Raw genomic sequence first — 13,545 nt, forward strand, 5'->3', positions numbered from 1 at the left:
ACCAACCCTCTCTCTCTCTCTCACACACACACACACACACACACACACACACACACACACACACACACACACACACACACACACACACACACACACACACACACACACACACACAAGGGCTTCATCTCAGTGATGCATCTAGTCCCACATACAGGTATGACAGAAGAAGAGAATACCTTACAAAAACTGATAAGAAGTGTCATATCATTCTTTTGAAAAGCCTTACTTTGTGCTATCAGATACGTCAAGCTGAACATAGCAATTCCACAAAGAAAGCGTTTGTGGAATCCATGTCTGCACACATTCCTCCGAGTGAGGAAGCATAAGCTGAATAATAAATTACAGGCTTGTGTTGCTGACATCAATACCGGTATGACAGTCCATTCCTTTACCTTGGCGGCGCCCTTTAGCTGGTACATGGATGGGTCGTCAGCCGGCTTGCCGGCTGCACATTTGGTGGCACCGATGAGTTCGGCCAGAGCCTTGGCCACATCCCGCACAGCGTTTATCAGAACCACCTGAGGGGATACAGTTGGTATCAATACGGCACGATGGTCGGAGTAAAGGTTTATCAGTAACACCCCGGGGAAAGGATTTAACACCGCAGCTGTTATCACTCCCACGTAGTCATGATACTTCAGACTTGGTGGAGGGCAGAGATAGAGGCATGCACACAGGGGACAGAGAAGACACAATGTGTATCTGATGAAACTGGAATTGCACAGAGAATCTAACCCTGGGTGTACAGAAAAGATAGAGGACATTCATTGTCGATGACTAATGTTACAGAATTGCATAACGTTAATGGGTTATAATAGGCGGTTAAAGCTCTGCGAAGCTGAATTAAGAAGTCATAACTGAGCTTCGTCAGAAAATAAAAAGCGTCCATCTGTGACTACATATGGCCGAAACATCTGTGGATGTATTGGACATTCTTTGGTAGAAAATGTGTTTTGGGTTTTTTCATCACCTGTGTCTCAGGGTCCTCAGAACCCATACTGGTCGCTCCCAGTTTGACCACCTCAGTGAGCTGGGTGATGGTCTTGGCTGAGGACTGGGCGGCCTGGGCCAGTTTCTCCTGGCTGGACGCGGCACCAGCGACCAGCAGCTTAGTGTCCTCCACCAGCGCCTTGGCTGTCTTCAAGATGCTCTCCCTGAAGGATGACGGGACACATTGTATCACAATCTGCTCCACGGTCACACTCAAGTACCAGCAATATGAAAGGAAGCTGTTGCTTTTCTAACAGAGTGTGTGTTGAGTAAGGAACGTTTTAAATTCGGCTCATCGTGCGAAATGAATCTGAAGTGCACATTTGATTGAGTCGTCAGAAGAAAAAGAGAGATCTGTGACAAAACCCAGCAACCAAAATCTAGTTACATTACCCTCCTGCTCGTGAAACATCTCTCCTCTTTGGTGATTAGAGGTTTTTCATCTCACATCGTTTCTTTGCTTCAAGGTCACTGTACCTGTGGTCAGCAAAAGACTCCTCATTCTCAGGGTTCAGTGTTCCAGCTGAGGCGAACATGATGGTGGTGTCCAGGTCAGCGATGATGCCAGAAACGGCGCCGGCCGCTGTGATACAGGCCTGGGTGCCTTTGTTCCCCGCCTGCAGCGCTGACAGCACCAAGGACACCTGGAACATAAAGCATGCTGTCTTCAGAGGTGTAAAAACAGCTAAAAAAATAACCCCAGTTTCTGTATGCACTGCACACGTTTAATGATTAAACAGCAGCTCTTCCTCTTGCTAGGATGTTGGCAGAGCCTTTGTGAAGCAGCCGAGTGAGGTTGTAAACGTGAAAGATCTGGGCGAGCTGGATTTAAAGGAGCACGCTGGGAGCAAGAAAAGGGAGCAAGGTTAAACATGCATTCAGAGTCGGCTGCACAATCACATTAAGCCAATGAGCCTGACTCTGCAAATCACAACCCCCCATTGAGGACCGCACTCTGCCCATCCCTCATAAACAAATGGAAAGCCCTGAGAGGTAGTTATCAACAAGCTCCACATATCAGCAGGCATGAGACCCCAAATTATTCAAGTTTGATATAAGCCCCAAATCAAATCACGGCCTCAGAGCGCGGAGAAATGTTAATGTGCGAGCAGCTTGGCTAGTTGCTGCCAGGGTCACAGCAGGCAGACATTTGTATTATTATTAACTGCACAGTGTGATGGTGGCCAGGAGAGCAACCTCTCATGACCCGCATGACTGCTAGCATAATAACAATATATCAGTAAGGCACCAGTCATTTCCACCTAAAATAACATACATTCGCTACACAAGTTAAAAATTAAGCTAAAGCTAAAAAAAACCCCTTACTTAAAAATAAATTAATGAATAATAACTGAAATGCAAAGCAGCCGCAGTATAGCCAGCAATTCTTCAATCTGAGCTGCTGCTTCTTGAATTTTGCAGTTGCCCACACTCACATGTTCTCTACCACTTTATTCAAATAACTATATATATACAGCAACTCTACTGAGCAACGCGTGAAGTATATTTTCATAAAAATGCTAATGCTGAGCCCGACGCTGCTTCCCAACTTCAAACAGCAGAGATGGCAAATTATGACAGCAAAAATAGACTTCCTTTAAAACAGTCACAGATATATATATAAACTGGAATTACTCCCTTGTGGTTGACTGCCTCCACTATCCAATCAGGTGAAGTTTACATTCATGTCAGTCCAGATTCAAATGATATATGTAGTGAAGGACTTTAATAAAAGGTTTGAAGTGTATTTTTTCGAATAATGCGAGTTACCACTATGTTACACGAACACGTACCACTCCAGTGATTAATTTCCAGAGAGAGATATGCTGTCTTCATTTAGAGACTGCTGCTTTACACAGGAATGCAGAGGAGCTTCATCACCTGGTGCAACTACAATTACCTGAGGCTCAGCACCAGCAAAATCAATGAGCTCGCAGCAACAAATTTGGATTCTGAGAGACTTTTTGCAGAGCACTATGATCAGGCATGGAGAGTAACGGAATACATGTACATATAAATTTCTATATATAAGGATTACAGTGCGTAATTAGGAAACAAAAAAGTAACTACTTTCCATTAAAGTAACACAAATAAAGATGTAATTAGATTAGAGTCATATTCATTAAAACAGAGTTTACGAACAGGCCTACAATTTTAGCATCAAGAATAATATACTAGTCTGTGATCGTGCACACATCACTCTGGTCCTGCTTGAAAAATGAATACACAGTAACGATCGACTAAAAATCATCTTATTGATATTTCCTTTATCTTGTCTTGAAGTTGACATTTGGCTACAAAATAGCATCACTTCTTCATTTCTATCCTATTTGACATTTGTGCGAAATGTTGTCAAATTTAGCTCATGAATCCTCGAACTGGACGTTTGTGCCAAATTTGAAGAATTCCCTGGAGGCGGTCCATGAGATGGCCGTGTCCATGAGAACAAGGTCGACAACCTGAAAACACACTTCCTCCGGCCATGACTTTCGCCAGTACGTAGGCAATAAGAGCTTTTTTTTTCTCAAGAGCTTAAGCTCTCTGTCCACATAGCTCACCTTCTCTGTGACTGCGCGGGCACACTCAATGAGCTCCCTCTTGGAGAAGCTGTCAGTGGGGCTGAGCTGCAGGGCGCCAGCCTTCTGGACCAGGTAGATGCAGCCATGGCCCAGCTCCTGCACCCGGGACTTTATCTGGAAGCCAACCTGAAAGCATAACCAGGCACCGACTTACACCGCAGCCATGGTCTCATTTGAGTCACTGTACTGTAGAATTGCACTCAAGTCCTAAACTGGCATGCCTCTTATCCAGCAGGTGGATAAAAAATGATTTCAAGCACCCTCACAGAGGCAGTGCTGGCACTACACCTTTAATTTCCAGACTGAGATTAACGGGTGGGTGGTACTTCATCATAAGCATCACTATAGGCTTTTAGACTTGTAGAGGCACAATGTCGCTATGGCAACCAGCAGGGTTTCCAGCTGCCTGCCATATACACGATATTGATGAGCGCTCTGTGTGTATTAGTGCGATGTTTCCACACATTGCTGGGTGACACAGCAAAGCTTTAAGAAAAGACTGCGGGTCTTGAGAGTGACGGATGCTGCAGACGGATATTTTCCGTTTGATCTCGCACTGTCCGGGGCAGCCTTGAGGAAGGGGTCTCATATCAAAGAACAGAAAAAAAACATCAGTTCTTATCAGTGTGTGAGTGGATACATCCAAAAGCATTTTTTTTTGCTGTAACATGCAGACCTAGGGCTGATATTTCAGTCTGACGTTTCAGGGGCACAATTGCAAAGATATATACTGCGTGTAAATCTTTCATAAGAGTGTGTAATTTTCCCCACATGTGACGGAGTGCACAGCTTCTCACCTCCTCTGGCTCTGCGGTGGCTGCGGCGAGGCGTCCTTGATGTGCTAGCTGCCCGTAGTCCACTGTCACCTGAGAGGCAAGGCCGCCGAGCTCTTCAGGGCAGGTTACCGACTTAGTCATCTGGCAGCGGAGAGAACATACGGACGCACATTAACGGTTCTGCAGCTCTACTGACAAATATTGTCTTAGCAGATTGGATGGTTAATGGAAAGCACACACAGCCAGGCATGTACTTCCCAGTGCATTAGTGCACTCACCATCTCCTGAGCAGTGATAGCGATGGCCTTGGAGAACTTCACCATGGTGGTCTGGTAGTCCACAAAGGAGCCCTCGGGTTCAGGGGGCGTTCCTTCATCCACCTGTGAAGATGTCAACCGGTTAGTTCTTCTATAGCTACATGTGTTTTTTGCACTAGGTACTCACATTTGTATAAGCTTGATATAGGTTTCAATTAGTTATCTTATGCATAGTTAAATTGAAGTTAAAGCTTCAAAAGAAAACCATGAATTTCGGTATAATATAATAATATCCTTTATTCTGTACTGTACTACGAATGCATTACAGACCAGTATTAGGTTGTTAATATGCTAATCGTGAGCGCTATGCTTTTGGTTTGCCAAGTTGTCAGTGCAAAATGACGCTAAGGATTAACTCGGTTGACAACCTGCCAGTGGAGACTGTTGATACCTCTAATTTTTGGAAGACGACTGCAAACCAAACTATGGCCCGACCATTAAAGGAGACCTATTCAAATTTTTCGTTGTGTTTTATACAGGTTATTGTGCATGCAACAGATCTTGAAAGTTAAAAAAAGGGTTCGGTTGTGACTTTGTGACATCACAGCGTTTCACAGTCACACATTTGCATAATTAATTAGCACAGCTGCTTTGTTGTTGTTGTTGTTAGCGGTGCTGCAGCAGTGTATTGAGAAAACTGATGTGTTTCTTCTGCACGTAAACCAAGTAGTGAAATTCAAGTGATTAACCCAAAATAAAATAATGAATCTGAAAATGAGCATAACATGTCTCCTTTAAATCAGTCAGGAGTTTACACCGATATAAACTTTTTACAGATAGACTGTATCTATCTATTCTAGATGTTGGCATGAGTAACAAGAAAATATACAGAAATATGAGATTAAGATATGGTTTATAAAGCGTGTCTTCATTATATAGAATCTCCACCAGAGAGCACTAACAATTTTATTTTTCGACTTAAATATACCCAGCTCAGGATAAATCTCATTCACAATCCTTTAATTACCAAATTTAAAGAATCTTTATGAAAAAGTGTGCTAATGTTATGAGTTATTAAATGTACTGATAAATCAGTATCAGATTTTAACTCTCAGTCAGCTGGGCTACAGTCCAAACTATTTGAGTTTATTACATTTATGACTGCAGCCTTGGAGGATGTCGCTGATGAAGGACTGTGATTTTTTTTTTTTGCATTACAGTAAATTATCAAGTCTGCAACTGCAAGTGTAAACAAGTCATTTATATATGTACAGTTTTTTTGGAAGGCACATTATTGCAGGAATTCAGATGGTCCAAAGGCTGATTAATTTAAAAGGCTGCTTCGAAGATAAATCGAGCTTCGCCGCCTATACCAACACTCGATGCACCCCATTTGGCAACCCGAGATCTTTTAATAGAACAACTTGTTAATTGTTGTATAATTTCTTCACAATTAAAAAGCCATTAGTGAGAACTTATAAACCTTTTTTATGTATGCATTTGTGTAAAGTGTTCCACTTTAAATATGCTAATGGGGTTTTAATGAAGGATGCCCCCTTTATGTTTATACTGAGGGTAGAACAAAATAAAGGAAGGAAAAGGATTCAATCTGAGCCGAGCATTTCTATCTGAGAATGTGCATTTCATTATCAGTTATTAACCGCACTGTCAGCCCAGAGACACGTCCCCCCCCAGCAGGATGAATGACAGCTGACATCACCAGTGGGCTGTGGATTTAAAACTTGTCATCTACTGGACTAATGAGAGTCACTGACAAGGACACACTCAGTGCACCCGCAGCGTAATAACTCTTCCAGGGGAAAGCTCATTTTGCCTTCAGACAAGTAAGATAGGGAATAAGTGTCGACCTGAAATCTATTTAAACCACCTAAGCAGCCTTCTCATAAGAGACACATTCAGGCATGTACACCAGCATCCTCTATCAAAACACACACAAACACAACCTTACTCACCCTGCCCATGGCCTCAGCGATGGACTCCACCATACCCCCCACCATGCCTCCTTCGCTGGCCGCCTCGTTCAAAGTCACCATGATGTCGTCCACAGCCTCCTTCATCAGCTGGGCTGCCTCGGAGATGGCATCGTGGGTGTGCGACGCCTAGGGACACAGTCAGCTGATTAACGCTGGTGTGACATTGTCTTAGTCGAGCCAGGAGGAAATTTATCAGCTTGACAACAGCTCGAGTGTGTCCCTTCAGCTGCGTGGCTCTAACGACAGGACGCGTCAACAAGGTTGGACGCTTAACAAGATGACATTCACTTTATTTTTTCCCTGAAAATAATGGAAACTTTTGGTTTTGGGGGTTTTTGTGGGCAATAGGGCAATAAACTCAAGTGAGTGATATCTTTCCATTGGCACGTTCCTTTTTGGTGTTATTTTGTTATAATTTCGAGCGTAAATTGCCAATTTGATCTTTTTGTTGGCAAGCAGTAGCTTTACAAATAGCTTCATTTCACCGAACTAGATTCTCCCGAGCTTTTCCAACACTGTGTTAGACTGAAAAATGTAATATTTCCAGGGAAAAAAAGGGACTGGAGCACGCCGATTGATTTTCGGGCCTTCAAGTGAGCAAACAGACTTTAACCTTTAAACAATACTACGTCTTCACCAGCGTCAGAAATGTAAGCCAGTTTGCACAATTAAAGGCTGCAAATGTTGTTTATTTATAAGGCTCTATGATAAAAACTGCCAAGTTACCTCTGCTTTCTGCTTGATTTCAAGTACAGTACTTACAGTGTCGGGTCAATGAACATTTTGACATGACTTTTGCCAATTTCGGTGTGAACATGAGGTAGAGCCTCTTGTTCACACCGAAATTGGCAAAAGTCGGTTCAAACACTGTGTCGCATACAAATGAAATGAGCTTCTTTTTTAACTTTCTATTGTCTTACTTCAATGGAACATTTCAAAAGGTTCTACTTTCATACTTGTGATTTTTTCTAATGTATAATTTGTACATTTCTGCGTATGTCTTTCTTAAACTGTATATGTTCACATTAAACACAGGTCTCTCTTAATCAAGGTCCTGATCTCAATGAGACAACCTGTTAAATAAAGCTCCAGTCCCCTCTTTCCTTTTTCATCTTTCTGTCCTCAAACTGAAAAGCTTCTTATTCAAACTGCATACTGCTGGAAGATAATATACATCAGAATGTAGGCAGGGCATATAGGCAACAGTTATGTTTGAGGAACGGCATGATCCCCTGACAATGGGATTTGAAGTTGTGCAGTTAACAGGTTTTAAAAAATGATCACTTAAATCTTAAAATCAATTCAAACGCTAATGGAAAGCCATAAAACCGGGCGAGAACTCCCGCGGCTTTGTTCTGTATGAGTTTAACACGAGCGAGTGACTTACGACTGAAAGAAGAGCATATAATAGAGAATTACAGAGGCCGAGGCAGGGGAGTATTCTTCATGCTCAGCAGTAACAAATGGCTTGATTCTCAGCTTGACCTGCTGAAATGTAGCTTACTATCAGAGGTCAGGCTTGAAAAAGAGATCGCGGTAAGCTAAACACACTGTGGCTGTATGAACTGTCTGGTACCTTTGGGTTTCCCCCGCCTTCCTTGGCAGCATAGAGCATCTGTAGCGAGGACTCCGACAGGGTCTTGGTCTGGTCTAGGATGTTCATCTGCTGCTGGTGGTCATGCAGCTTAGAAGCCAGGCCCACTGAGGCCACAATGAGTGGTTCAAAGTAACTGGCCAGCTGGGTCACCTGAGGGAATGAGCGTAAGAGAGGTGTCTGAGGAAGGAATCGGATCACAAGATAGAAAACGGACGGAATGGGTTTTTCTTTCCAAATCTAGCGGGGATGAGGGGATGTACGGTCGGACCGGCACCTTGTGTCCTAGTTGAGCAGCTTCGCCTCGGGCCGCGGTGGAGACGGGATCAATCAGATGACCAATCTCCTGCACGGACGATGTCAGCTGCTCCTGGAGCGCCTGGTGAGTTACAACGGCAGAGAATTACGTTATAAGTCACAACGGACAGACTACGGATCCCATTAAGTTCTTTCCCTCGGACAAGATAGAGCTGATGAGGTAGTTGAACTCACTTCCATGGAGATATCATCTCTGCAGGGCAAGGTCTGCCCAACTGCAGCTAGGGAAGCTTGCTCAATGTCCCGGATGCACTTATTGATGTTATCAATTGAGTAATCACACTCTCTCTGTCCCGGTGCCTTGTCCCTGTTATCAGAGAGGTTGAAAACACAAAAATGCTGTAAATACATCTCTACATTATTGTGCACAGAGATATAAAAACACAATATTGCAAAGTTTTATTGATCATAAATATTAAGCTACAACCAGCAGCAGATTAGTTAGCATAGCTTTACGGATAGCATAACTGGGTCTCACCAAAGGTTAAAAAAATCCATATTCCAGCTCCTCGAAAGCCCCTTAAACTAAGACGCCTGATTGCTGGATGAAAACAGACAAACTAAAAAGAGTGATGGGGAAAACGGGCTTAAATACACGAGAAGTGATAAACAAATGAGCCATGGGGGAGCAGGAAAAATGGGGCTGGAGAACAGACAGTGGCGTGGAAAGTAAAAAACGACAGGCGGGGATGAACTTTCAACAAAAAACGGGAAATAACAAAATGGATGATGGTGAAGACGATGAAGACAGAAGTGGGCGGGGCACTCACACATAAATCGTGTCTCATCAATTCCCATTTATCTATCATAAGACAGCAGGAATCTCAGCAGATGTTAAGTAATGTGGCAATTTATTTCTCAGCTGAGCAGGTATCACAGAATAAGCCCCCTGGTTTCAGAAACAATTTTCTTTCCACCAACTGTGAGCAAACAATTATACACCTTGATTCGGCGTAATCCTGTAGAGAAAGATGTGGCGGTCGATGGGATTAGCACCAACCTGATGGACGTGATGAGGCTCTTGATGGAGTCGGAAACAGTTCTGGAGTGACCGGCGAGTATGGACCAGGTGGGGGGATCTTTGGGGTTGAGGACGAGCGAGCGGGCCGTTTCTAAAAGGTAAGTGGAACTATCGAGCATGGAGCGGGCTGAACGCACGATAGGCTCCTGGGCTGCCGAACCCTGTGGAAATTATGAAAGGTTAGCGCAGGTGAAACAGCAAGTCAGGTAACAGAGCTAGCTGCATTGGTATGACAGAGCTGTTAATATTCCTTGACTACCTTGGAGAGATCAAAGGTGCAATCAAAGGGGGGGAAGGGATTAGAAAGACAGCTTTACACACATGCAGGAAGAAACACCTTCAGTCTTTATGATCCCAGCCAAAGCCTCCCTCGACAATTAGATTAACAAGCTGGAGATTAGAGCAGCTGTGCTGAGAGAGAGTGCCGTTAAACACTGCCCTCCACAAGATTACAGCCATAAAGCTTTTAGAGGACTGCGCGAGAACTTGTTCCGCTTTAGATTGAAAAGTAAAAAAAAAAATCCATCATTCTCCCCGAGTCTTTTCTTGACCGTAAAAGAAAAGGAAAATCTGACCTCAACCCAACCCATGTTCACTGAACAAACCTTTGTGTGTTTGCTCACATAAGAGTGCTTGTTTAAAGTGGATTGAGAGCAGAAGTCACAAATATATTCATTAAATCTCTCTGAAGAGTTGGTACAAGATCCTTTGTAGGACGGGTGGAAATACTAATCGGATGTTTCAGAGAACAGAGAACAAAATAAACGGGTCACAACAAACAAGCTGCAGTGATTCTCTGATTCCAGCTTCTTAAATATGAATATGTTCTGGCTTCTTTTCTCCTCCATGACAGCAAACTGAACATCTTGTTAAGTTGCGGACAAAACAAGACATTTGAGGATGTCATCTTTGGCTCTAGGAAACCTCCTTTTCTGACATACTATGAACCTCAAAGCTAACCAATTAATTGAGAAAAGAATCAATTAAGAGCCCGCTCTACGAACAAGCATGACAACGGATGAATACCTCATTGCTGATCTGAGCCGGGATGCTCGCAAACTCAGGGTTGTTGGCAAAGGTTGACAGGTTTTCGACAGCCTCAAGGAGTGGTGTCGTGGCAACGCGGCACCTGTTTCTGTTCTCTTCCGAAAAATCCCCATCCAAGGCCTGAAACAAGACAATGGCGTATGAATATTTTACCATGTATTTGAAAAGGACCGAATTCTACGCACGCCCACGGCTTCCCACGCGACGAAAAGAATTCTGTAACAAATTTACACTCAACGTTTTGATCAGTTGGGGAGATGACCTTGATGGTTTTGACAAGGTTGGCCGTGGTGTTGGCCACCTCTTTGGCCGACTGGACAAACTGTCTCCTAGCCACGGGGTTGGAGGTCTTGGAGGACGCCAGGCGGCAGGCGTTACAGAGGGCTGAGGTGTGCTTCGCCACAATTGTTGCTGCCGACAAGACCTGACATACGAAGATACATCAACAAACAGGAAGCAGAGATGTATAAAAAAATGAGGTGTGTAGATGGAACTTTCTGCGACATTCAGGTCGATTTTAAGGTCTTCAAACTTAATGAGCCATTTGATTAAAGTCACAATGATCTATATGCACAACCTAAATGCAGTCCCCATATGCCAGGTAATGGTCCCAGCATGAATCCTCTTACCTGTGATGGACTGCTCGCCGGGTCCACTAAGTTCTGACATGCCATCTGTATCGCCTGGTGGGCTCTTGCAAACTGGATGGGATCCACCAGCCCCTCGTGGCCTGACTGACTGTTGGGATCAGACACACCTACGAGATAAGAGGCCTACAAGGAAGAAAACATAAAAAAGTTATTTATGGTATTCCTTTTTTCTTCCTTAATTAATTGATTTATCAGTTTGCCCCTGGACATGTTCTTTATTGTCCCCCGAGATAGCATTTTTTTTGTCACAGACAAGCTAACAAACTCCACATGCAGTCCAAGTGGATGAACAGGAACATATGTAGATTCACTGTACAACTATAAATGTAACATTTATTAATGATGGTTATCATAAAGTGGTACAACACACAAAGCAAACCAAACAATTATACAATAAACTATCCATGCTCAATGGCACTAAAGCAGTGTGCCAATTAAACGCAACTTGACTCAAACCGGCTTGCTTGCAGCTTTAAAGAAAAGGGCAGTTTTTCTATTACATAAAGATCCTTCATCCTCTCAGTAACAGAGGCGTTTCACACTGTAAACATTCTCTTGTTACATTTGTCTTACTGCTAAAGTCATGTTTGTGGATAATCGGCCGAGGCATAACACATCAAACTTAAACTGAATCTTGATATCAAGCGCACTGTCTTTTATCTTATGTAAGTCCTGCCAAAAGCAGCAAAATACACAAGATGTGATTGGCATTTAGAAAAAAACCACATTGTTTCCAGCTATTTGAGTCCTCCGAGAAATGTTTTTTTTCTGAGCTGGTGTAATAAAGAAGATACATACATATCGTATTCATGGGGGAGCTTTCTGAAGGCAGATAAGCAAGAGAAGCAAAAGATCTGTCAGAGTGTGCCCTTTTCAAGACAAGGGGACCTGAATGCTGCGTGGAGGCAAGAATGTTATTGTACAGCTCTAAGGTTGAAGTCTGTAAAACCTCCAATGGAACCCTCAAAAATGGAGCAGAAAAGCAGAAAGCTGAGACGAGAGGGGACGAGTTAGCGCCGTGCCGTGATCTCACCTGTCCTGCGGCCTCCGTCAGTCCACAGAGAGCTTTGGACGCCACGCCCACGCTCTCCCCGAAGGCGACCACATCGCCCGTCTTGCAGTGCTGAGAAATGCCAGCCATCGACTCTCCCAAGACCTGAGGCGTGTGGAAATGGAGGACAAATTAGATCTTCAGCTGCCTGCTACGTAAAATATCCCTGACAGTTAAAGCACACAATTCAAGCAATTATTTTGAACGCCCGCACCTTCGAGTTCTCCATGACGCTCTCGATGCAGTCAAAGTAGGAGAGCTCGTTGACAGGCTCGTTGGGGTTTTCTAGGAGGCCTCTGACAGCCTGTAGACAGACAGACATGATGATGGTATAAACTGCCGTGGACACGCTGAACTTTCCTGCCGTGATTTCACACTATCAGCCACTTAACTTGAGATTAGAAAAAAGGAAACTCTTTAAATGTCAAGCTGTTTAGAATATAGACTTAAACGTGTCACTTTCAATTACTTTAGATTTAGTGAACAGAGGTTTTCTGTATGCAAAATGCAAATTCAGTTATGGTAGCTCTGAACTGAATGTCCATTCACATATAAATCAAATGCAAAAAAAAGCAAAGGGTAAAAAAACTGCACCTAGCTTCCCTTGATAAAAAACATACAGGCTTGTACAGGCAACAGAAAACAGGCCTGAAGAGCGGGAGGTCTGTGTGTGTGTGTGTGTGTGTGTGTGTGTGTGTGTGTGTGTGTGTGTGTGTGTGTGTGTGTGTGTGTGTGTGTGGTACAGTGTGTGTGAGGACGGGCTACCTCCAGCTCCCTCAAGGCGTTGTCACACTCCTTTTGTCCTGCTGCTTGCTGGGTACAGAGCGTGATCAGCTGGTTAATACTCTCTGTCACTGCCCTGAAACACACAGGCAGCCACACAGGCTTTTTAGCTCTCACATGTGCCCAGTGCATGCACGCACAGCCTGGCCTCGCTCACTCACACTCACTCACTCACTCGCTCACTCGCTCACACACACACACACACACACACACACACACACACACACACACACATGCTTTTAGCTGCCCTATTCGAGCATGCCACTGCTGGCCCCCTCAGTGCGATAGGCTAACACGGCGCACAGGAGTGCAGAGATTGTCTGGAGTTTGTGTTAAGCTTTGCTGAGCACAGACAGGCCCTAGCCAAGGCTTCCATCTTCCTAATTAGACAGAGAGAAGTCAGTCAGGCCCAAAGCCCTGCGGGACCAGCTGCTCGGTTTTGCACCGGGGGGAAGGATTCAAACTCCTTCTAGCAATGCCGCACA

General features: G+C 44.0%; 1 protein-coding gene across 7 annotated transcripts in view; it reads right to left on the reverse strand.

Annotated features, from left to right (window-relative positions):
* The window catches only part of tln2b (talin 2b), a 92,373-nt gene that overhangs the window by 14,265 nt on the left and 64,563 nt on the right, over window positions 1-13,545 (reverse strand). For 5 of the 7 annotated variants that reach the window (XM_037107863.1, XM_037107862.1, XM_037107860.1 and 2 more), the window contains 17 exons: window positions 13,043-13,136; window positions 12,492-12,581; window positions 12,260-12,382; window positions 11,206-11,349; window positions 10,815-11,000; window positions 10,556-10,696; window positions 9,509-9,690; window positions 8,683-8,815; window positions 8,468-8,569; window positions 8,173-8,343; window positions 6,576-6,722; window positions 4,624-4,725; window positions 4,367-4,486; window positions 3,549-3,695; window positions 1,468-1,634; window positions 971-1,154; window positions 393-518 (listed from right to left, as the gene is read on the reverse strand). In XM_037107863.1, the coding sequence (XP_036963758.1) occupies window positions 393-518; window positions 971-1,154; window positions 1,468-1,634; window positions 3,549-3,695; window positions 4,367-4,486; window positions 4,624-4,725; window positions 6,576-6,722; window positions 8,173-8,343; window positions 8,468-8,569; window positions 8,683-8,815; window positions 9,509-9,690; window positions 10,556-10,696; window positions 10,815-11,000; window positions 11,206-11,349; window positions 12,260-12,382; window positions 12,492-12,581; window positions 13,043-13,136 (2,359 nt within the window). The remainder of the gene's footprint in view (window positions 1-392; window positions 519-970; window positions 1,155-1,467; window positions 1,635-3,548; window positions 3,696-4,366; window positions 4,487-4,623; window positions 4,726-6,575; window positions 6,723-8,172; window positions 8,344-8,467; window positions 8,570-8,682; window positions 8,816-9,508; window positions 9,691-10,555; window positions 10,697-10,814; window positions 11,001-11,205; window positions 11,350-12,259; window positions 12,383-12,491; window positions 12,582-13,042; window positions 13,137-13,545) is intronic. The other 2 variants (XM_037107864.1, XM_037107865.1) reach the window with 1 other exon arrangement.

This window comes from Acanthopagrus latus, chromosome 8, assembly GCF_904848185.1.
Source record: "Acanthopagrus latus isolate v.2019 chromosome 8, fAcaLat1.1, whole genome shotgun sequence".
Taxonomy (NCBI): Eukaryota; Metazoa; Chordata; class Actinopteri; order Spariformes; family Sparidae; genus Acanthopagrus; species Acanthopagrus latus.